The sequence below is a fragment of the Heliangelus exortis genome, chromosome 7 (genome assembly GCF_036169615.1).
Source record: "Heliangelus exortis chromosome 7, bHelExo1.hap1, whole genome shotgun sequence".
Classification (NCBI taxonomy): Eukaryota; Metazoa; Chordata; class Aves; order Apodiformes; family Trochilidae; genus Heliangelus; species Heliangelus exortis.
This window is the reverse complement of record NC_092428.1, coordinates 15,342,585-15,367,712: the sequence shown is the minus strand read 5'-3', so window position 1 is coordinate 15,367,712 and position 25,128 is coordinate 15,342,585. Positions and strand designations below refer to the sequence as shown.

At 48.5% G+C, this 25,128-nt stretch overlaps 1 protein-coding gene across 1 annotated transcript in view; it reads right to left on the bottom strand.

Moving 5' to 3' along the window:
* The window catches only part of CDH23 (cadherin related 23), a 195,082-nt gene that overhangs the window by 49,410 nt on the left and 120,544 nt on the right, over window positions 1-25,128 (bottom strand). Inside the window, exons 14-23 of the mRNA XM_071748993.1 lie at window positions 11,022-11,086; window positions 10,346-10,583; window positions 9,615-9,720; window positions 8,725-8,852; window positions 5,924-5,996; window positions 5,530-5,646; window positions 4,856-4,968; window positions 2,972-3,079; window positions 1,600-1,789; window positions 191-336 (exon numbers count right to left, since the gene is read on the bottom strand). Coding sequence (XP_071605094.1) covers window positions 191-336; window positions 1,600-1,789; window positions 2,972-3,079; window positions 4,856-4,968; window positions 5,530-5,646; window positions 5,924-5,996; window positions 8,725-8,852; window positions 9,615-9,720; window positions 10,346-10,583; window positions 11,022-11,086 — 1,284 coding nt within the window. The remainder of the gene's footprint in view (window positions 1-190; window positions 337-1,599; window positions 1,790-2,971; window positions 3,080-4,855; window positions 4,969-5,529; window positions 5,647-5,923; window positions 5,997-8,724; window positions 8,853-9,614; window positions 9,721-10,345; window positions 10,584-11,021; window positions 11,087-25,128) is intronic.

The following is a 25,128-nucleotide window of genomic DNA, read 5'->3' as shown; positions in this document are numbered from 1 at the left end:
TTGAGGCATCCATCCTGCTGGGAGCAGGAGTGTGGGGTGGGATGCCACAACCTCTTCTGCATCCTCTAGTTGCACTGCTAGAGGGTGGAGAGGGTGGATGGGATGCGTTGCTAAAGCTGCTTTGCAGGAGGGATGGCAGCCACAGGAGCAGATCCCAAAGCAGGGCATAGGGGCAATGGGACAGGCTCACCTGGAAGACAGAGGAACCAGCAGGAAGGCCCTCAGCAATCTCAGCAGTGAAGGGCAGGTTTTGGAAAGTTGGGTCATTGTCGTTCAGGTCCAGGAGGTTGACAAAAACTGTGGCGCTGCTGGTAGCTCGCAGGGGCGGCCTCCCACCTGCAGAGGTGAGGAAGGGGGTTTCAAGGTCAGTGCCTCCAGCCATTTCCAGACCTTTCCACCAAAAGGCCTTGCTGGCTATGTAGATGGGCAGGCAGGATGGGGCTGCCCCATCGAGGCATTAACCTGTGTTACCATTTTAGCTGCAGCCTGACAGACAAGAGGCAGAAATCCTAGCAGGGAAAACTCCCTGGCAGCAACACAGAATAACTGCTACCCAGGCATGCAGCTGAAAAATAATATAGAAATAGGAGGCCACAAAGATGATCTGAGAGCTGGAGCACCTCTGGTATGGAGACAGGCTGAGTGAGTTGGGGTTGTTCTGCCTGGAAAAGAGAAAGCTCCAGGAAGACCTTAGAACACCTTCCAGTATCTAAAGGGGCTACAGGAAAGTTAGGGAAGGACTTTTGATAAGGACATGGGGGAATGGTTTTAAACTGGAAGAGGGGAGATTTAGATTAGACATTGGCCCAAGTTTTCCGGAGAAGCTGTGGATGCCCCATTCCTGGAAATGTTAAAGGCAAAGTTGGTTGGAGCTTGGAGCAGCCTGGTCTAGTGGGAGATGTCTCTGCTCATGGCAGGGGAATTGGAGCCAGATGATCTTCTGGGCCCCTTCCAACCCAAAACGTTTTGTGATTCTATGAAATAAATAAAATAATAAGTAATAACACCAAACTGTTCTTATCTCAATCCTTTTGGCAGGCTGCATTGGACAACGGCCTTAGCAGGATGCAAAGCTGAAGGCCAGGGTTAAGGTTATATGTGCTTGCTGGCTCTTGGAAACCAGCTGTATAATGGAAAATTACCTTCATCTCCCTCTCTCCCTCAATTTTTTTTTTCCAGGAAGTTTCCCTAAGATACTATTTCTAGAGCAAGAGGCATTTTGCACTTGATCCACTCTTTTCCCTGCTTCTGCTCAGCTGGATTCAGTCACCTCCCTGGGCAGCCTGTTCCAGTGTTTAATAACCCTCTTGGTGAAGGAAGTACTGTGCTGGCATTTTGAGGGTTTCTGGTTTGTTTTAGCAGCAGGTTTTAACGTCTTCTTTATTTTTTTTTTTTTTAACCTCAGAGACATCTCTGGAACTTACGTTCAAAGATGGGAAAAAAAAGAAACTGAGGGAAGGAAAATGAGGCTGAGAAAAGTTCTGCTTGACACATGCGGGACAGAAAGTGGAGGGTGAGGAGGCAGTGCTGGCACAGCTGGTGTGCTCAAGCTACAACAGAGCAGGAAAAAAAGATGAGCAGGATGGAAGTGGGGCTTACAGTCGGTGACGGACACCACGATCCTCCTCATGAGCTGGGCCTCCTGGGCATTGGGATTCTCCCTGTCCAGTAGGACTCCAGTGGTGCGGATCTTGCCTGTGGTGCTGTTGATGCTGTAGAACTTGTTGGGGGGTCGGATGCTGTACACCACGGTGCCATTCTCCCCCAGGTCTGGGTCCACAGCCACCACCTGCCACAGAGAAGCAGTGGGAATTAAAGCAGAGCAATGGGACTCCCACAGTATGTCCCCATGTAGATTTATCAGTGTCTAATAACAAAGCTGAGCTTCCATGACAGGCATGCAGCAAGAAATTCTTCTTCCTTCGCTCAAATGGATATTTCCACTGCACATGCAGCGATTTTGCACTCTTGAGACCTCTACTGTGGTGCTAAATCTCACTGAAATGGGCCTGCAAGCCTGGGAGGTAATGGCATGGCAAAAGAGATACGAGTGTGCTGGCTTTTTTCTTTTTACATAAAGTCAGCTTCAAAATAAGTGCCCTTCAGAAAAACCAAATAATTGGGATGAAGATGCATGCTGAGGAACTTGTGCTGCCGCAGTCACTAAAAACAATTCACTGGTGGGGTTCCCCTCCACACCAGACATCTTTTATGTTATTGTTCTCCCTGGTTTTTATTACAGAGGACAACTACATGAAAAAAACAACAACAAACAAACCCAACTTTATTGCACTTGTATCTTCTCTGGCGCCTGCTGCTTGTCCCATAGTTGAATTTACATCATATCAGTGACATAATGATTATTTTCCTGGCAACTAATTTGGATGTCCATGGCATGATGACTTGAAGGAGAGACCAAGCAGCTGGGCTGTTGGCACATAGAAGGGGGAAAACCACTGTGCTCTTGCACAGGCCTGTCTCAGGCCCTTCTTCCCCCCTGCAACTCCTTTTCTTTTGCAGCCTTCCTCCTTATATGATTTTGTGGGTTCTCTTCACTTTTCCCTCATTTATTTTCCATTTTGTACCCGTCATTTTTCTCCTGGCATGATGGAGTATGAGCCTCCCTCTCTCCTTCCCTTTAATTTCACCAAAGGGACTTGAAAAGCTGTAAATCAATGTTTTTCAGAGAGGTCCTTGAAGGAGGTCACAAGCAAGGCTAAGAAAAGGAGAATCTGGCCAAATTCCACACAATCTAGGGAGAAATGAAATATGCTGGCAGACAGGAGAAGCACATGGAATGGGCAGCAGAGAGGAGGCTCAGGAGTAGCCTGTTAAATGATCTTCTGCAAGATGGTGCTTGACTGGAGGTGTCACGAGTTCAGAGGTGACATCGTGCTCTAGTCAAGCAGGTAACAACCTCACCAGGTGAAAGGACACTTTTAGTGCAGCAGCCACCTTTCCTCACACATACCGTGGTGACATCTGAGTTGGGGGGAGTCATTTCCACCAGGTTAATGAAGTAGGGCTCATCCTTCCAGGTGGGATAGTTGTCATTGATGTCCAGCAGTGTGATGTTCACCTGTGAGAGAGCAAGGGACACTGCAGCAGGGGGCTGCTGGGACACAGTGTGTCACCCTGGACACACAGCAGCACCAGGTACCCAAGAAGGGCTCACCCTCCAGAGGAAAAATCTGCAGAAAAATACCCACCTCTTGCATCTTCCCAGCCTGGCATATTTGATCTGGGTTTGACTCACATGTGCTTATTACCTTGCAGTTAAAACCACCACAGGGGCACAAATAAGAGGTGTGGGGGGAGGAAAGGGGTGAAGTAATGATGGGTGGGATGTGCAGAGACAAGGCAGCCTAGAGAGGATGGTGCTTGAGGTGCTATCTAGCTTCATTTCCAGCACAAGGAACAGCATTTAAATGACAGCAGCAAGCCTAGGGGGTTCATCCTGCTGTCTGTCAGTTTCTCACCTCCCCAGATCACCGTTTTCCACTCAGCCTGTGAGTCTATAAAGGTGCCTGAGGCAAGAGCTGCAGCTCAAGGGAAAGACAGGCCCCCAGTGCAGGGGGTCTTGAACGAGCTTTTCAGGGGGGTCTTCTGGGCTCCTAAGCAATAGCACCCTGGTGCTGCAGCAGGCTGGCCTGCTGGTGCCATCCCGTGGTGGAAAAGGCAAAGCTGAACTCCACAGTCTCCAAGGATATGCCATGGGAACAAGCCCCTGAGACACAAGAGTGGTCCCTGGGGAAGGTTGCTGACCCACTGCTACTCTGAGCACCCCAGGCACTTGTCCATCACCTCAGGACCTTGAAAAGCCCCTGAATGGACTCTTATTCCCAGATGAAAAATATGTATAGGGAGAAGTTTGAGTCCTTGGTGTGTACCCTTGCTAAAGGCACCAAACTTCATCCACAACCCACTTCTCACGCAGTTTTAGTATTCTTTAACAATTTAGAAACCATGATGCATGGGTTTGTTTTTTGTTTGTCTGGTTTGTGGGGTTTTTTGTTTTTTTGTTTGTTTGTTTTCATTTTCCCTTAATTGCAATCTGTGTTGCAAAAACCTTCTTTTGCCTCTCAATAAGCTTTTAGGAGCACATCATCTCATCTGGAGCTCCTAAGAGAACCCAGCAGGTTCAACAGGCCCAGCCAGTGTGCCTCTGGGAGGCTCCACAGGGAGCTTCCAGTTTGCTACCTGGATCATATGCAGCCTGATGGCCCTCAGGAGTAGTGACAATTATTTTAGGGATTTCCTCAGCAGAACTACAATATTTCTCTGCATCATCCTCCATTGTGTGGAATATCCCTCCCACAACCTGATTAAGCATCCAAATAGTATGAAATGTTCAAAACAACGTGGTGCCATTACCAGTGAGAGATGGATCTCTCCACCTTCTCATATTTCCAAAGACATTTTAAAGTCCTTTGCAAATGTCACATCTCCTTGGCACATCTTGTCAACTCTCCTATGAAGGCCATGGCAAAGCAGAAGGCTTCAACCTGCAGTACAATGGCCTTCATTTCCACCAGAACTTTCTGAGGAGTCCAGGAACAACAAAGTGGTTGGAAACCTTTGATCCAGATAGGGTGTGAATAGAAGTCATCAGGAACAACTAAGCATGCCTGTAGACTCTCCAGCCAGGTATTTCCTCAAGAAGCACAAACAAAGGGAGCTGTGTATGGGTGGAATAGGTACCTGTTACTGCCTTTGCACCCAGGGTTGGACACTCTGTGAAGGGTCAAGTGGCTCCTGGGTGAATGGTGTGCCAGGAAAAAGAGCTCAATTTCAAGGTATAAACAGCCTGGACAGTCTTGGTGGTTCAAGGAGAGGGTGACCTTCACACACTCACCATAGCAATGCCTGTCTTCTGGTGGTGGCCCACCCCTCCATCCACTGCCCTCACAATGAGGATGTATTCGGACTTGGCCTCTCGGTCCAGCAAAGAGGTTGTGGTGATTTCTCCTGTAGCCACAGGAGATAAGAAGGATCAGAGATGTTGTAAGGTGACCAGAGGCACTGGTGAAATAAAGGGGACACACAAAACCACAGGTGGGATCCTTCACAAACATGCCCTTTCTTTTGGTTTGGTTTCAGATGGATTGAACCTGGAAGACCCAGCTTGTGAGGAAGGCCCTACAAATTTCATGCTGAGTCTTCCCACATGTGTAACAACTGTGTGTGATCCCTCACACTCAATTTCTGCCCATAAAGAACTGAAAATAATGCCAGGAAGGGAAGGTAGGAAGCAGGTCCTTAGCTAACATGAGCCCTTTTAGGAAAAGCCTTTTCTTAGGTGTCATTCCCACTGACACCTCTGCCAAAGTCTCAGGGTGACCAAGCAAGTGCTGGTGGCTGAAACCTGGAGAGTGCCTGAAGTTGTGTGTCTTCTAAGCAGGCTCAGGGGACAGGAGGGAAGGGTGGGAGAAGAGAGGTCGGAAGAAGAAAAATGATGGGGAAGAAAACCAGGGAAAGTTCAGGAGAGGGAACTTAAGGAAAAGTGGGAGAGCACATACAGAGGCTCACCTGAGCGGGCATTGATCCGAAAATGTGAGGAGCCCTCCAGGGAGTAGATGATGGACTCCTGTCCGTACTCCCTGGACCGGTCCATGTCCGTGGCATTGAGAAACAGCACTGTGGCTCCTAGGGGGAGGCAGAAATGAGGGCTCGGATGGGCACTGACACTGTGGCAGCCCTCCCCAGTTTTTCTGTCCCCACATTGCTCCCACAGGGCACCCAGACAAAGGGTCCCCTCACCTGGATGTACAGTGGGGCCAAAGCCATGGATCTCATGACTATGAAACTCTGCCAAGTCTCTGGCTTTTACCTCCCCCAGAAGCCATCACCCACCCTGTTCTTGCTGTAAGATTTCCAGGACCGTTCATTTAGCCTGGAGAAGGATCAGGGAAGTGCTCCTTACCTGCCATAATATCTTCCATGATGGCTATAATGTAGGAGGGCTTGCTGAATGTGGGGGGGTTGTCATTTTCATCCTGAAGCAAAGAGGAGTTTGATTGAGAAAAAATCAAGATGGTCAAATAGCTGCAGAAGTCTGATATGGGGATGATCCTGTCCACCTGCATCTCAAGCTATGACCAACTCAAGATATGGATGCTGAGAATGTGGCCTAAGGGGAAAAGGCACCAGAGGTCTGAACACACAGTTTCACTGTGGGGGCAACTGAGGTTAAAGTAAGTCAGTTGTCAGTAGGAACAATACTGACTACCTCATTTTCCAGTATCCTGGGCAACATGCAACAGGTTTAAAGAATCAGTGCCCTTTGCATCCTGCCATCCTGAGCTGTTTCTACCTCTATCACAAGCCCTGGGCAGGGCAGCCCAAACACTGCTCAAACCACAGCAGCATCATGCACAGAGCTGCTCCTCTCAGAGTGACATAGGGGTGGCTTAGTGCTCCGAGTCACCTCAGCCACGAGGCCACCAGGCACACAGGGCTGGCTAGAGGATCTGCTGAGCTCTGAGGGCTTTGTCTGAGCAGAGGAATGCTATGGGTGTTTGCAGAGAGAGCAACTACAGCATTTTTTTTTTGTTTGCTGGTTTGCATACCAATGTGCTCCCTCAAAGCCTCTCTCTGCCAGTCATTATGTCTGGCCTGGTGAAACCAGGCAGGAGGAATTGCTCAAAGCATCCCTCAGAACAGATTTCAGGCCAGTTTAAAGCTCCCCCAGGAAGCCTTTAAATGCTGTTTAAACAATGTTAAAAATCTGCCTTCAATGAACCAAACCCAACTGCCCGTGGAGGGAAGGACAGAGCCGCCAGGACATTAAGACATGGTTATGGACATTGCTGTTTCCCTCGGGCTGTGCTGGAGATGTTTTCTACCTGGACACTACTGATGGACCTGCAGGCTGAGCTGCTCCTGCTGCCACCAAACTTGACATTTGAGGTGATTCCACGTGCCAAAGATGCCCATCACACTGCAATTAAAATGCCATCTCCTGCTCTCCTGGCTGGGAGCAGGTGGCCTTTAATCAGCCTTTGCATCACCAGGCTTCCACTGCATCTCCTCTGAGGGTAATGAGGAAACTGCTAGCTGTCAGGAGTGCCCTCTGTCCATCCCTCCTTCTCCTTCTCCTCCTCAGGGTCATCAACCTCAGGAGTTTCAGGCAGGTGAAAAGCAAAGGAAATGAAGAAAGTGTGCATGTACCCTTCCACTCCCATGGGAGAGGGCATCCGGCTAAAGCGCCTCACTCATGATCCCGCCTCACTGGTCTCTACAAAACCAGCTTCCCAGGGTCTCCCAGACCTCACATCATCATCAGAGATACTGATAAGTGCTGACACTTGGGCTGATCACAAAAATCCCCTCTTCTCCAGGCACATGCATGCTGCAAAGTCTCTGGCTCACAGCCCCAGACAGGGCACCAGTGGCAGGGAGCGAAGCAGAAACTTATTAGCAGGGATATTTCCCCAGATCCTGGTGTGGTGTGTGCTATTAGTTCTGATTCGGTGGCTCCCTCCACAATAGCATATTGTCCCCTAATGGGAACTCTACAAGGCAAGTTTGACTTCTTTATTAAAAACCAACAAACAAAGGATGAAAAAAAAAAAAAGAAAATTTACCTGCCTTAGCACTTGCTCTCATTCTGCCTTTTCATGGCTCTTGTTCCTCAAGTGCCATCGTGAAACGCTTCCTCCTCATTTTCTTTCTATTGTCTGGTTTTTTTCCTTTTTTTTTCCTTTCTTTTTTCCAGTTGAGAGAAAATCCCTCTGATAGAGAGCAGTAAAAGTGACAGCTACTTAAACTCCACCTAGGTACAGACTCAGCCAGGGGAGATGACCCACTGAAGTGTGATCTTTAGAAAGAGATGTTTATGCTGTCTAAAGCACAGCATGGGAAGAATGTATTTAACAAACACTAACTCCCTCAGCACTGCCTTTTTCCCCCTCTCCCGAGCAGGGTGAAGGAACAGTAGGAGATGCATGTTGATGAGACTTTTTTCACATCCTATGGCATGGTGGACTCCATCTTCTTCATCTACCCAGGCTGCTGCTGCTGCCAGCCTGGCTTAGATCCCACCACCGTGAGACTGATGTGTTATCAAGCAAACTATTTCCATTGCTGATACCCACCCCTAAGATGTTCTTGAGCCACAGTGTGCCTCTGAGTGAAAATGTGATCTAATCTCCCTGAGGAAGGCTGTGAAGCTTTACCTCCCACAGCAGCAACCCCTCCTTGAGAGGGTTTGCATCTTGGCTGAGACATCCAGCGGTGGAGAAATAAAAAAGGAAACTGCCCATGACTGATGCAGAGACTGACAATTTCTGACACTAGAAGTGCTAACACACAGCCAAAGCTCTCTCATCCCCATCTGAGTGAGTCCCACAGGCTACCAGCATGGAGAATATCCCAGCAAGGAATTCCCTGTGAGCTGAGAGAAGGGCTTACTGGGTACTCAGTGAACATCCTCAGCCGAAGGCAAAGGCAGAGCATGGATCTCCAGCCTGTCCCCAGCTTTGATGGATGACACCCCTCACTCACCCTCAGTTACTCAGACCTGGCCAAATGTCAGGGACAGCATTTTTTTAACCAATATTTGTCACATGTACATGAGTAATATATGACACATATGGGAGACACATATCCACACGCACACATCCACAAGGTAGGGCAGTCATGGTGAGCTATCAATGGATTAACATCGTTGCTGTGGAGGAATGACCAGGAAACTACAACAGGATTGTTGGGTGCCATACTTACAAACACCTCAATGGTGACAGGGACGGTGCTGTTGAGTGGTGGGTTGCCAGCATCCTTGGCCATCACAGTCAGGTAAATAACTCCATTGGGCAGCTGCTCGTAGTCCAGGGGGTGGTTCACACTGATCACTGAAAGGAGACAAATGGGGTGGTCATTCCCATACTAAGCAGGACAGTGGGCAGGCTCAGGGGCATGACCCATCCATACCACCTCCTCAGGGCCAACAGTTGCTGTGCGAGGTCACAGTGCCCTGCAAATGTGAGTGTTGGGCATGAGTGTTGGGCCAAATCCAGAGAAGGGTCATGAAAATGGCGAGAGAGCTGGAGCACCTCTGCTATGGAAATGGGTTGAGAAAGCTGGGATTGCTCAGCCTGGAGAAGGGAAGGCTCCAGGGAGACCTTGGAACACCTTCCAGTACCTGAAGGGGCTACAGGAAAGCTGAGAAGGGAGTGCTGACAAAGGCATGGAGTGATAGGAGGAGGGGAAATGGTTTTAATCTGAAAGAGAGCAAATTTAGGTTAGATGTTAAGAAGAAATTCTTCCCAGTGGGTGTGGAGAGACACTGGCACCGATTGTCCAGAGAAGCTGTCCCCTGTCTGGAAGTGCTCAAGTACAGGTTGGATGGGGCTTTGAGCAACCTGGTCTAGTGAGATGTGTGACTGCCCAGGGACTTGGGACTATTTGATTTCTTAAGGTCCCTTCTGACCCAAACTATTTGACGATTCCATGATTAGTGAGCTCCTTGCACCTGCATAACCCAGAGTGAGCTGTACACCTACAGAAACATGGCTCTGCTAGGGCTCAGCACAAGCCCTGATGCACAGAACCATGGAGTGGGTGAGGTGACACAGTGCAGCAAGGGACAGGGTGGTCCCAGGACCAACACTTACCTCCATACCCTTCTGACACCGTGATGTCAAAGTATTCAAGGAAGGCAGATGCTTGCACGATGCTGTAGGTGATCTGGTTGTTTGGAGGGGAGTCCTCATCAAACGCCTAGGATGGGAGCAGGGAGAGGACATGAGCATGGGATCTATGCTGATTTGACCTATATGAGAGGTCAAATACCTGTGAGGTGTGATGTGGAAAAGTGATGTAGGAAGATGCCTTCACTGAGGGCCCCAAGGGGGTTTGTAAACCAGTCTCTTCCCCCATCCCACCTCCCAGGAAGGATTTTCTGGGTCCCCATCTCTGGCTTCCCCACAGCACTTATCCAATTTATCCCCATGGAGGGGAAGTCAGGCTTTTGTAGTGTTCTTGTCCTGAAGGAGCAAATGGTCTTCTCTACCTTCCTTCCCTCTATGGTAGAAGCTAACAGCTTCAACAACACAGAGCACCCTTCCCCCTGCTGAGTTCTGACTCTATTGAGCAGAGCAAGGAGAGACAGAGGCAGTGCCTGTGCCCTGGGAGAAGCCCCAGGTCCTGGGGATGCTGTATCAGCACTGACAGGAGAGGAGGAGAGAGGCAGCCTATGGCTGTGGCACTGCCCCTGGTTGCACTTTGCAGCAAAGCACAAAGCATTTTCTTAGGAGGGATGGCAGCAAGGGTGGACGAGGACCTAAGCAGCACCCATCTTCCCACCATCCATGTTCCAAGGAGAGGAGCTGCTCTGGTCCCTCACCCGCAGCCGGACCACCTGGGTGACAGAGGGCTCGTTCTCCCTCAGAGCCCCCAGGTATGCCTCCTTCTGGAAGGTGGGGACATTGTCATTGACATCCAGGACGTTGATGCGGATGCGTCCTGTTGTCTCCTCCCCGCCGCCGTCCCGGGCGATGACGGTCAGGGTGTAGCGTTGCGTGATCTCAAAGTCCAACCGAGCTGTCAGGAGGACAACACCCGTATCCTTGTCCAGTGAGAAACTGAGGGGACAGAAGAAGAGGGGTGTAAAGACCCTGGTGACCACAGGCTGGAGATGAAGAGATGGGGTGGCAGCAGCCTGATAGCTAGCACGGTGGTGGAAAAAGCTCATGGTATCTCCAAGGGCCTCCAATCCCTCCAAATCCCTCTGTGCCCATGTGCCTCTCCCAGCTGCCCACGACAAGTAGGCTGCATGTGATGTTCCAGCATCAACAACTCACTGGCAAAGGCATTTGTGGGTCCCAGGCAATGCTGGTTCCTGATCCAGCAAAGTGGTTGCATGTGCTGAGCATCAGGTGTGTGCTGTAATTCACTCACCCCTTTGGGAGACAGCACAGTGGGTTTTCCACACGTAAAGAATGCTCTTAACTGTCTTCTTAATGAGGTTAGAAGAAGATTATAAAGAACCAAAGTCATGCTGATGGTTCCATCACACTTACTGGTCAGGGTCATCACTGAAAAAATAACTGACTTTCCCATATGTGCCCACATCATTGTCAGTTGCCTGAAAAAAAAAAAAAAAAAGAGTTAATTAATAAATGAAGTTTGAAATGTGTGCACACACATGGTGACTCCATGACATCCCTGTTTGCTACCACTCCACACCAGAGAAATGCAGGGTCTGTGCTAGCCCTGGTTATCCTCTCAGTCTGTTTTAGATCACAGCCCTCCCTCAACAGTTCTCAGCACCATTCCCAAAAACTCTGACATTGGAAATTTTATGCCTCCTTACTTTCCCCAACACACTAAGTGGACCTGGGAAGCGCACAAGGAGAAAAAGTCTCCATGGACAATTCTTGCGGGCCACCCATCCATGTGAAGCCCAGGACCTTGCATTCACTTCTCTTTAAGGCTGGCAGCATGCCTGGGGCTCTGGGGAGAGAAATAAGCTCTTCTGCTTCAAACCTTCCTCAGGCTGCAAAAAAAAAAAAAGACCAGTAAAATACTGATCCCCTCTCCCTGGAAGTGTTCAGGGCCAGGCTGAATGAATGGGGGCTGGAGCAACCTGGTCTGGTGGGAAGTGTCCCTGACCATACAGGGGTGGTGGAAACTACATGATGTTTATGATTCCTTCCAACCCAGACCAGGTTGTGATTGTATGAAAAGCAGGGAAAGGGACTTAGACCATCCTTTCCATGAGCAGCTCCCACTGGACAGACCTCCTTGGGGCTGGAGCTGGCTGGTCATGGCTAAGCAACCAGCACCTCCTGGGGACCATGTGTGAAACTCAGTTTATCAGCAAGGTAAGATTTATGCATTTATGAATATTTTCTCTAATGAATATGTAAAATATGCATCACTGGCAGCAGGAAAAAGGAGAGAAAACTCTTACTTTTAGGAGAGGGATGTGGAATACAAGCCCCAAAATATCCTTTTTCTCCCCCAGTATATTTTCTAAATTGAGTCCAGTCCAGACTCCAATAGGTCTGTGAAATAGTAGGGTCAAAGACACATTTTACGTCCAGAAACCAGCTAAGGGCTGTATTTTAGGACTGGTGTGGAACACAACTTGTTCCTGAAACCTTCCTGATTCATCTATGGCCTTGATTACCCTTGACAGCAAAGAAGGAGCTTGAGAACATCAAATAGCTTTACCCCTGTGTGCTGCTCCCCTGCCACTCCATGGGGTGGCAGAGAGGCAAAGGTGTGAAAAATAGCCTGAATTAACTCATTCTTCCTCCTCCCTACCCTTCCCTGCCCCCCAAATGATTCCCTAGCTCAGGTGGTGAATTCCTGCTGCTTTAGGATGGGTGTGCTGGTGGGGCCAACCTTTCTGATCCCATTTTCTCTCCACTGTTAAAATGAGATTTAATTTTCATGTGCATTTACTTTTGCAACTGCATTCACAGCAAAATGGAACAAACCTGACAAAATCTACCCAGAGAGATGCCTGTTGAGCAAGTCGATTCTGCTTCTAGAATGCAAAGTCCTCTAGAGTTCATCTTGCTCCTTAGAGGACACCAGGGAGGACATCTATGAAGATGCCCCATCCCAGCCTACTTTCCCCTGGGGTGGGGATGGGTTAATCTTCCACCTGCCTACCCTGACTTCCCTCAGCAATTTAATCCAGGTATTAGTCCTCCATCCTAACATGTGCCACCAGGTCAGGTGGCTGCAAATCATGGTGCCAAAGCCCCAAAGTATGGCCAAAAAGGGCCCTGGGTCCTCTCTCCCCAGAACCCTTTGAGCATCCTCAGCAACACCTGGTGCTCAGACTCCCAGCCAGGAGTTTTCCTCTCTGAAGCCCTTGGTCCCATTAATACCGAGGAGGCTGGTGGGAGAGTGGAGCTCACAAAGGCATTTTCCATAGGAAGCTGGTGCTGAGATAATGATTTACAATGCCACAACACACAGGCAAAATTAATTTCCTTCATTTGGCCCTATATGATTGCACTTGTGAGTGCTTATTGCAGTGACAGACAATGTGGGAAAGTGGAATTTTCTTTTGCCTAGGGGAAAAAACACTATATATATATATATATATATATATGAAAAGATGAAGGTTAAAGGAAGGTTAGCAGAGACCTGAGCCAGGACAGCAAGCTGGGGTCAGCCAAAACTGTTAGGAAAGAAAAGTGATGGGCTGAGGAGGAGCTGAATCTCTGCCCTATTCACCACCTCAGCAGCCCAGCTCATTAATTACTCTGATGTACCCCCGGGGCGGTGGAAGGTGCTGCCTGCTTGATGGCTTTCCTGGTGACTGAACATCATAGGCATAACACTGGGTAACGCTGCAGGTTACTCGAGCATGGCAGGGAATATGCAGAAAGCAAAGCCTGCCTGCTGAGCATGCTTCATTTTGGAGCTAGGCTCATTTCTGCATTCTCAAACTTTTTCCCTCTCAGGGTAAAAAAGATGTTCACATACGCAAAGCCTTCAGGGAGGCAACTCACATTCCCTTTGCAAAGCAGTCCCTAGGGTGCACACACAACTCACATGCAGAAAATCCCAAATCCCACCCAGCTGATGGCTTTGCCTGCTCTTTTGCCATCCCTGTGTGCCAGCTGTTTTCCTGAGACTGGTCACCCCCTGGGGCACGCACGCATCCCTCCCTGCAGCCAGGGGAGGAAAAGCATCTGGCTGGAAGTTTCCTGGGGTTCCACCTGGAGAAACAGTCAAATGATTTTTATGGCTGCTCTTCTCCTGCCTGGAATATTAAAGCAGGATTTGCCTACTGAAGCCTGCAAGAGGGCAGGCTGAAAATGCAGGTCTGCATCTGTACTTTTATGAGCTGTCACCGGCGGAGCCCATTTCTAAAAAAAAAACCCCACATTCGTGCAGCTAAACTCCACAGAGTGATGAGAAGAGGAAGCCTGGATAACCCAAAGGTTGAAATTACCAAGCTGCAGCATGGTGTGATTACCCTGAGCCACAGGAGAACAAAAATACCCATGGGTCTACTCCCCATCCATCTCCATCCCCAGGCACAAATATTTTGGACACCCCTCCCTTTTGTCCCACACCAAGGGCCATCTCCTCCATCCTTCCTCACTGGCTTACGGGTGAGAAAAGTGAGGAGCCAGCAAACAGTTCTGCTCTCCTAGGCAAATGTGCAGGAGAGGGCATGTCGTCCAATTTGTTCGGGAAACAATAGCAATGTTTGACATGTCATCAGGATTGATGGAGCAGAAATTTACATGGGAGAATTCTGTTTTAAACAGCTCCATGGAGCATCAACGGTAATGGTTTCGACATTCATCATCCACTGAGCCCCACTCAAATGACTCCTTAAAGTGCCCGAGATTAACTCTACTCACTCTACTCACAGCAGCTTCAGGGAGCACGGCAGGAGAAATGGGAAAGAGCTTAAAGAGCCAAGAAAAGCCTGTTGAAGCAGTGTTGATCCCCCACTGAGCCCCCAGAACTGTAGCCCTGCCCCCAGCTCCAGTGGGCAGGGATGAGTAGAATCACAGAATCAGAGAATTGTTCTATTTGAAAAGGGCCTTTAAGATCATTGAGTCCAACCTTTAACCCAGCACTGACATGAACCATGTCCCTCAGCACCACATCTACACATCTTTCAAACATCTCCTGGGATGGTGACTCCACCACTGCCCTAGACAACCTGTGCCAGGGACTGACAACCATTTCCATGAAGAAATTATTTCTAATATCCAATTTAAACCTCTCCTAACACAACTTGAAGCCATTTCTTATTCTATCACCTGTTACCTGGAAAAAGACACTGACCCTGCTTACACCAACCTCTTTTCAAGGAGCTGTACAGAGCGAGAAGGTCTCCCCTCAGCCTCCTTCACTCTAGGCTGAACAACCCCAGTTCCCACAGCAGCTCCTTGTAACACTTGTGCTCCAGACACTTTCCAGGCTCTGTTGCCCTTCTCTGGACCCAGTCCAGCCCCTCAATGTTCTTCTTATAGTGAGGGGACAAGAACTGACTCCAGGATTTGAGGTGCAGCCTCACCAGGGCCAAGCACAGGGGGGGGTTGGTGTGCTAAAGTCTGTGCAAAGTGCATCAGAAGGATGATTTGTTGCTGTCTGGATGAGACAGGCTGCCACATCTTGCCTGTCTGCCTGAAGATGGCTCTAATGGCATCAAGAGAGACAAATCCTTCCCGCTTTTCCATCTGCATGGGGCTGCCAGAGCACATTCCAGCTTGGTTTGTTCTTGTTCGCCCTCTTTGTTTTCCCTCCTTTACCTCACATGTAAAAACTAGGAAATAAAATTTGATGGGGAGGAAATTGCTTTAGCCAGAAGCTCTGCTTAAAAGAGTCCTAGCAGAAACACAATTACCCAACATCAAAGAGCTGTCATAGGGTACCAAAGTAACCAGGCGTGAATCTCACCACTGCCTGCCTGCACCTCTGGCCCTGCTCCAGCAAGATTCCTGGCCCTTGGGCCACAGGCCATGGGAAAAAGCACATTGAAGAAGGATTCCCAGCTGCTTTCTGCTTTTTTTGCTTGTTTTCTAGGAAAATGAGGCAGATGTAGTTGGCCTTTGGGGATGACTGGGCAACCAGGGACTGCTCCGACTATGATATGAGCAACCCAAGGTGCCCTGTCATCATTCCAAATTCTGAAGACACCTAAGCTTTCATGTATTCAATATATTCAATGTCTCTTCTTAAATACAGCCCATTGCATCCCTCAGCTCCCAGAGGAATAACACCTAACCTCTGTTATCCATCTGGATTGGGATTGGGTTTGAAAAAGAAACATGAAGGCCAAAGAGCTTCCAGAGTAATCACCAGGTTGTAAAACCAAATCATGAAAACCAGCGGAAAATCCTACTAAAAGCCTTTTTGCCCTTCCCAAACGGGAAACAGCTTTTTTTGCCAGCATCACCTGCCCCGACCACGCTCTTTTCCAGACCTTTTGAGAGCAGCTGCCAGGTGGGAGGCAGCAATCAGGCATGAGTGGTGTGATGAGCTGAGAAAGAGGGAGGCAGGAGTAGGGCCACCACCTCCCCCAGCAGCTCCAGACCACGGGGCTGCACTGAGCCGGGAGCTCGGTCGCCACTAACAACCCCTGAACCTGGTTGAGGAAGGGGGGAAAAAAACCCACAAAAAGCCAATCAACCCCCCTGGGAATTGCAGAGCTTTTCCCCACCTCTTCTGCCAACCAGCAGAGAAAACAACAGCTTCCTTGATTGTGTTTTAGAACAGTGTCAGGACCTTGCAAGCCAGGTTAACGCTTGCCTGGGCAGCCTTGATTTAGTGGGGAGCAATTTGCTGTAGCTGGGTTGTTGCATGGCTGGAGTGTGAGGTTTAAATTGTGAGCTCTCCAGCAAGAGAGGCAAGCATCTCCAGCCTGGGTTTGCACCATGCAAGGTGACACCAAGACCATTTACTTGCCAGTTTTGGCTGGAGCTGGGTGCAAATTTATCCTCTAATGAACCATATTGATTTCATATTCTCCTGTTGTCCACCTAAATGGCAAGCAGCACATCTGATAGATTAAATAACTGCACAATTGCCTGGCTTGACATCTCAATCACTTTACTGTTGGGTCTCTAATGAATTTTACAGCCCAGCAAAATGGCAAAAATTAAGGTCAAAGTCCGACGGAGGAAATATAAATCCCCAATGGTCTCTGGAGTATTCACAAGAGCTCCTGGAAGCCAGTCATGCCTCCCACCATCTGTAACTCCATTTCAACACGGTGATAAGCATCATCTAGGATGCAGTCAGGAAAGGGGGGATATGAACAAAAGAGGAGAGAAGAGCTGAACCATTCCTCACCTGGAAATAGACATGAACATGTTAAATCCCAGCCTGGGGAAAAGGAATGGCAAAGCCCAACCTTTCTGTTCTATTTATGAAGATAATTCACTCCGGAACTAGACACAGCCAGTGGCTGCTCTGAGTGTGAAGCAAACCCAGGCAGAAAGCAGGTGGTTTAGTCTTTCAGCAAGGGGTAGTAAAGCCCCAGACACATCCCTGCCAAGCACAGGAATTCCCTGAGAGCAACAGGGACAATCCTTGTTCCACCTAGAGAAAACTGTGGTACAGAAGGTAAAGCTGAACTCTAGGAGAATAATCCTTGCTCCCCAAGAGCTGGAAGATTGCCCAGCCCCATCTCCTCCTCAGAACACTGGGAAAGTGGTGGGGAAATCTTGCTGCCCAGCTTGTGCTTTGCAGGGTGCAGTTAGGACAGGAGCTCTTCTGTCTTTGTTCCATATTTTTCTTTCAGATGTCACAGATCAGCATTTTGTTTGGGGTGGGCAGGGGGAGGCCTGTGATTTTCTTTTGTTTTTCCTACCTCCATTTATCCTGACAGCTCCATCAGGACAGGGAGCAGCTGTAGAAGCTGCAATAAGCATCTCCCTCCTCAGCTCTCAGGCTGTCATGATTCCTATTCCACCCCATTTTGGTCTTACGGATGGATATTTAGATTAAAGAGATAAACACAGCCAAAGAGCACTGGACCCTGACAGGAAGACGAGGGCTTCAGATCCGTCAATCATGCTGCTACCTGGTAACTCCCTCTTCCCCTTCCTTTTATTTACAGAGCTGGATTGATAAGAATATTTAAGAGGAACAAGGAGTGCAAGCATTTCTATTTTTTTTTCTTAAAAGAGAAGCATGAAGGAAAAAGACAAGCCATTCCTGTCTAAATTTCCAGGCAATTTGGATTCGTCTGCTCGGATTATTTAACTATTTACTGTTTCATGTATTTGCAGTTTTCCTGTCCTCTTTCAGATAAAGGATTCAATTTTCTTTTAAGCGGTGGGGAAATTGGAAGAGATTTTGTTCTGTTTAAGCACAGCTGGAGTCAGAGCACTCGGGGGGAGGATTGAGAACAACAAGATCAATTAAGATGCTAAGGGAGAGGGCAAGTTTTGTCATGGGCCAGAGGAGGAACAAAGTCCAGGCTTGGAGAACACAAGAAATTAGCCCTCCCTCTGCTGCCTCCTTTTCAAGGATGAGCCTTGCCCTGGCTCTCACCTGGCCCCAGTAAAAACCCCGTAAGGCCAATGCCTTCTCAGCAGGGATGCAGAGTCTGTTACTGCTGCCCCAAACCAGGACCACATCCCACCTTCTCCCAGCCTGCAGCTGGGACCCCTCCTCCTAAACCCATCTTCTGCAACACCCATGTTTGGCTGGCACCCCCCATTACCACCACCCTGGTGTTCACCCTCTCCATCCAGGGCTTTTTGATACATTTTCCATTCACTTTAAGCAGAAAGAAAGGATCGAGACTGAACTCTTCTCTCTATGTTCGACTGTCCTGGGATCCCCAAACCCATGAGAGCAAGGTGTAAGCTACTCCTGATTAATCAATGACATAGACATAGGGATCAAGTGCACCCTCAGCAGGTTTGCTGATGACACTTAAGCTGACTGCTGTAGTCAACATGCCAGAGGAATGGGATGTCATCCAGAGGGACCTGGACAAAATGGAGAAATGGGCTCATGTGAACTTCATGAGGTTCAACAGGGCCAAATGCAAAGTCATGCACCTGGACAGAGACGAACTCCATTATCAATACATACTGGGAAATGATGTGATAGAGAGCGGCCCTGCAGAAAGGGACGTGGGGGTACCGGTCATGAAAAGCTGGACATAAACCAACAACTCACGCTCCCAGCCCAGAACACCAACTGCATCCTGGGCTGCATCAAAGCGTGGCCAGCAGATTGAGAGAGGTGATTCTGCCACTTTGCTCTGCTCTGATGAGACCCAACCTGGACTACTGCATCCAGCTCTGGAGCCCTCAACACAAGAAGGAACTGGACCTGTTGGAGCATGTCCAGAGGAGGGCCACAAAGAGATCAGAGGGCTGGAGTACCTCCCCTGTGAAGACAGGCTGAGAGAATTACGGATGTTTAGCCTGGAGAGGACAAGGCTCCATGAAAATTTTAGAGCACCTCCCAGTACCTGAAGAGGACCTACAGGAAATCTACAGAGGGATTGTTTAGAAGGACATGTAGTGACAGGATGAGGGGAAATGGTCTTAAACTGGAGCACAGTAGATTTAGATTGGATATTAGGAGGAAGCTTTTTAATATCAGGGCAATGAAACACTGGAATAGGTCGCCTGAAGAGGTGGTGGAGGTCCCCTCTTTGGAGACATTCAAGGTCAGGCTTGACAGGGCTCTGAGCAACCTGATCTAGTTAAAGGTGTCCCTGCTTACTGCAGGGTGGTTGGACTAGGTGACCCTTAAAGGTGACCCTTCCAACCCTATGAATTCTATGATGCAGGAGGTGACTCCCTGACGAGTAGGACACAAACAAGAAAGTTACACAGGGCCCTTCAACCCCCCAAGCAAAATTTACAATGTCAGTCAACTAGAAAAGGTTAAGAAGTCCTGTGCTATCCCCATCACAGCATGAGGAAATGCTGTCCTAGATGTCCCATGAGATGATGGACTGCCCCACCCTCCAGTCCTAGTGCTGGACAAATGCACCAGGAGCAACAGATGGACAAGGGGTGATTCCCACATAAGTCAAGAATATTCTCATCCCTGGAAGCCTTTTCATACATTCACTGATTTGTGAGCTTCTTCCTCACCTCATGTCCTGCTCCAGCTGTTTATGTTCCTTACATGATGCAACATCCATAAAATCTGGAGCAATGTAGGCTTTTCCTCAAGGCTGACCCACACAGTCACCATCACCATATGAGCAAGAAACCCAGTGAACCCCTTAGCACATCATTTCACCCACCATCAGCTCAAAGCTGCAGCCGGCTCCTCCTCTCAGCCCCTATAACTGCTGCATCCCAACTGCATCAACCATATTCACTTGGAATGGGACAAACCCAGAGGGATGCAGCCCGCAAAGCCACCCCAGGACCACTGCAAAGCCCTGGGCCAGGATGCAGGAGCGTCCCCATTCCCCTGCCAAACTCCCACCAGCAGCAAACTGAGGGCTGATTGAGGCGATCTGCATTTTAAATAGGTGCTTATTGATATCTGCAATTCTCCTTCCCAGGGTGGGCAAACTCCATTATTACTTTCCTGTTGAGTGGTGTTCACAGCTGGCTGGAAAGGAGGGGAAAGAAAATCAGGCCAGGATCGATTTTTCCCATCCCTGATATGAAGCCAAAGAGAGATCGAAGAAGCAAGAAGCAAACTGACAGCTGGGTGGTAAAGGAGAGAAAGTTTGCCAACCAAATTAAAGGTTGCCTTAATGAGGAGAGTAATGGAAGGTTAATTAGTGCATTTACTTCATTAGGCTCTTACTAACAAGGCTTCTCCTGAGGAAGCATGGTGGCAGAGAGGGGAAGACGAGAGTCCAGGTGAATGGATGTGTTGGGAATGAAGATCAGAAAGGGACTACACAGGAATTTGAACTAGAATATGCATACAAAAAGGATATATATGTATCTAAATAGTAAAATAAAATAATACATAGGTTGAAACATCCTACAGAAAAGACAATGGGGATTTCTCTTCCCCCTCTCTATAATTATCTGAAAATTATAAGTTGAAACTCATTAAAAAAAAAAAAAAAAAAAAAAAAAAAAAAAAAAAAAAAAAAAAAGCAGAATTTTCTAAAGCTCAAGCCTACCTTACAGGTTCAGGCTACCAAGCTCTGAGGGACCACAGTACTTATTTTACTCGCCTTGCTACATACCACAAGCTACAGAAAATTATTTCCACCCTGAAATTGATGCCTGTTGGTGGAACTAAGCACAACAGTTTATAGGCTGAGGTCTGCTGGAGGTGCTCAGACTATCCCTGAGGTTCTACAAAAGATAACTTGGGAAAGCACACTGGCAGCCTTGCCCTAAAACGTCCGGGGTGGTGGGGATGGGGGGGGGAATGATGATATTTCAAAGCTCTGCAAAGTCTCTGTAGCCCCTTCAGACTTCTAGAGGTTGGTTGCCATGGGAAGAAACCCAGCGCCATCTCAGTGCAGAAGTGTTTCTGGGTAAGGAGAATACCAAGGCAAGGCAAAGAGTGTCACCTCACAAGGACATGGGAGTATAAAGTCCCAGAGATAAGGTGGTCACTAACTCAGCAGGGATTTGGGAGAAATCGCACCCCAGCCATGTTATTTTAAAGGAGTGGCTGACCCAAGAAATGCCTGAATATGACCTGGTCTGAGTAAGGAAGAGCTGGCAGGAGAGCTTCAGGAACCACAGAGGTTAAGGGATGCTTGTAGGGGGCTTGAAACCCCTCTGTTCCTCCCCTCTGCATCCCAGCATGCTCCTACTTCTTGATGGAGCCATTGGCCATTGATGACAACCTGCACACTGGGGACAGACTGGGGCAAATAAAGTTGAGAGGAGGGATCATGGAGCTAGGATTATTTTCCACACTTCTCTGAAGAACCATTTTTCTCCAGACGCTTGAAGGCAACTCAAAGGCATTGTGTTAAAAACAAGTTACTCTTGGTTTGTTTGGGCTTTAAAATATTTTGGTTATCAAAGCTTTTCAGGAGGATTTTGCCATGCAGATCTGTGGGATATGAGGAGCTTAAAGAGACTTCCTGCCCCATAATTCTTACCTCCCACTGAGTCATCTTGGGTCCCATTGCCATTCCTCTAGATCTAGCACATTCCCTGTTCTTCCCAGCTCAGCAACCTCCAACCAGATGCCAGGGGCATGAGAGCCTCAGCACATCACAGCAAGGACAGGAGGGATAACTGCTCCTCTCTCCTGCTCCTCTCCCTGCTGGAAGCAGGGGTCTTGGTGACTCCAGGAGCAAGGCCATGTTTTCATGCATTCATCTAGTGCCAATGCCTCTCTCCCTCCCTCCCTGTGTCACAGCAGAGGTCCTCATGGAGTATTTCCAGCCACGCCACAGCTAATGGGATGTGAGCCCAAGAGAACACTTCCAATCTCTCCTCACCTGTGAAAGGAAGGAGCAGAGACTAGAGGAGCTAGGTCTGACACGGGGCCAGAATCAGTCCTCTTTAGGCCACTGGGCAGGTGACTATGAGACTTCTCATCTCAGCTGACATGGTCCCTGAGGGCTTGCAGAGCAATGGTGCTGCTCCCTGCTGCCAGTGGTGAGGCAGCTTGGAGCAGAACAGAGAGCAGCAGCAGCATGGGGGCATGTAACTGAGGGCTTCTGCTCCCTCTGGACACAAACAGAAATAAAAGACTGGCCCCACCAGCCCCTCCCTTGTCCTGTATCTCACCCCCTGCTCCCACAAAATTGTCCTTCTCCCTGATGAGAGGGTCTGCCCTGAGAATGTCATAGTTTGTCCCAGACATTGCTTCCTTCACAGCTTGTGCTGATACTGTAACACAGTTTTGTGTACGTCTGACCACCTCCTTTCATCTGTCCCTCCTTCATCTGCCTATTGATTTGTCCCTCTCTGCAAGTGATTTACCCTCCATCTGGTCCAAGACCTCTGGACACATCTCTAGTTCAACATCTCACCCTTTTCTCCAGCTACTGGGCTCCTCAGCTTAGAGATAGAAGGATAGAGAGACCCTCCTCTCTCCTGCCCCTCTTACTCCATGAGAAAACCAGCTGGTGGGACTTGCTTTGGAAGATGTTTACTACTCCCACTGGCAGAACAACTCATTCATCCTAGCACTGTCCTTCCCCAGAACTTCCTATCCACAGAGCCCCATGCCAAAGCCAACACCCTTGTTCCTAGAGCACAGCCTTCCAGCTGTAAGGAAAACCAGCACCCACTGACAGCTCCCAGGAGCCTGGGTGACACTTGGCTGACGCTGTCAGAGCCCCAGGTAATTGAGGGTGCAGCTTATGTTCTTGGTGCCTGTTGTTCCTTGAAAGCATGAAGTTACTGCTTGCTCAAGAAGTGTGAAATGCTTTCTCTGACCTTTTCTGTTATGTTATTAAAAGGCTTCATGGCCAGTTGTTTCAGAAAAAAAATATAAACTAATATTTCAATATCTATTGGTAGCTGGGGCAGAACCAGACCATAGATTCAGGCTTAGATCTGGACACTTCCCAGTTTCACCCCATCCTTGAAGAAGGAACCTGTTGGTGCATGGGACCTCTGAGTCTCTCTAACAGCAGAACTCTCTCTCTCCCAGCAGTACTGGGAGCAAGTGAAAAGAAGTTTGCATGTAGAGAGGCCACTAACAACTGCAGAGCCCTCTACAACCTGCTCTCCCCTCTGCTTCCCTCAGTTGTTAGGTTGCAATGCACACCGAACTCCAGACTGCTATGATTTTTGTTATGGGTCAACCTGGAAGCTTTGCCTGGAGTAAGGAGTTCATCACACGGGTCACCAGAAAATCAGAGACAGAAGAAAACTCTGGCCTGAGGGGCTTATCACATGGTTAAGGAGCATAGTAGAAGGAGAGAAGGCTGCCTTTGGGCATAGTGCAGGCTCCTTGTACACAGCAGGAGCCATTTCTGTGAAGCCAAAACATCTCCAGATTTTCTGGTGCATGCAAATGAATACCTGAATCTATATGATAAATATGTTTCATGGGTGGAATTTAACAGATGGATGGACGGATAGACAGGGAGATGAAGGGAATGAAAAAAAGAGAACAAAGAGCTGACAAACAAAATCTTAGAGGGCAGAGAAGACTGTACTGTGTCAGGGAGATTTACCCAGGAAAGTAGAGGGGTGGGTGTCTGAACCCATGCAACTCTGGGCAAAGGAGAAGAAGCAGAGAGCGGAAAGCAGGCGGGATCCCTGCTGGCTGCCTGCACTTCAGGTTGTTTTACACTTGATTTATATGTGTAACAGGCAATGTTTCTCTGCTGTCACTGACATTAGGAGCTGAAATGCTGCAGAGACAAATGGCCATTTGTCACCACAAATGAAGTCTGCTTGCTTGTTCCTTTTTTTTTTTTCTTTTCTTTCCATTTTCATCTGGCCAGCAGAGGACAGCAAGAAAAGTGCAGCAGAGAGGGGTGTTTCCTGAAGGAAACACCTTTGTCTTGACTACCTTAACTTCACCATGCACAGCCAAGAAAGGCAAGTGGGAAAGCTCTTGTTGGAAGATGGACAATCAACCTAGGGGCTTCTGGGCTGCTAGGAGGAACTCCTCCTCCTTCCCAGGATGTGGGGCTGGGCAGATCAGCCATCTCCCATTGCCTTGATCCTCATTTCATAAATCTCCTTGCATTGTCCTTAGAACTCTGGAATCCCATCCAAATGCATGACACAAATCCTGCACTTATTTTCACAAAGGGGCATTTTGCCACACTGTGCAAGGGAGGAGCCAACAAACATCCCCTTCTCATGGATATAGCTTTCTTCAAAAACCCATCCCAGGAATACCCATAAAGGGCTCCCAGGTAAGTAGAAAAGAAGCAAAAAAAGAAAAATATATGATTTTTTTTAGCAAGAAAAGCAGACTTTTTGTCTGAATGGACATTTGGAGAGGCCCAGCACAGATGGGAGTGAGCAGGAGTTTACATCTTGAAGTCAAGAAGCAGCAGCAGCAGAGGAGCTGGTACTTTATGAGTGTGGTTAAAAGTTTGAGATCGGCTGGGAGGGCAATCTGGATTTCAGCACTAATTGCATCCATTCTGATTTATCATAAGAGCTTCAACTCCTGGCACTTTGTGTTCTCTCCGAAACGCTGGCATAGCTGGAAGTTGAGAAAGAGGAGCCGCAGCAGTAACAATCTCATTGTTCAGAGTCTGATGGCCTGACTAGCTAAACATCTGCTTGAAATATTAATAACTGTCAGATGGGAACAGCTCCGGGGCTCTATACAGTTTCACACCATCTGTTTGTAGAGTAAACACACTTACGCAGAGGAGCAGACACCCAAGCCTTTTGTCAAGGCTTTTATTCCTTGGATGTGTATGTCTGTGTGGGTGGGAGATGGGGGGCTGCTTCCCAGGGGATGGAGGAGCCAGGAGGGCAGGCGGACAGGGAGCCAAGCAAATCCATCTACTACTAATGACAGCAGAAGTTCTGCACCCAAGGCCTATCAGGGGGGTTGGTATTTCCTGTCCCTGAGGAGCTTTGCTTCGTATTTTGATCATTTCTCAGTGCAGGGTTTTGTTCTAGTTCCTGCTCTGCCCAACAACCAACATCACCTTCGTGCCCCAGGAACCCTATTTTCTCCCCAGGGATTTGTGGTGCTCCCCCCACTATCATTACCACTTCTGTCTGCTGCCCCACTGTTCTGTTACCAGCCATTTAATACCATGCTCTGCTAAATATGGTTACTCCCCTCTTTTTC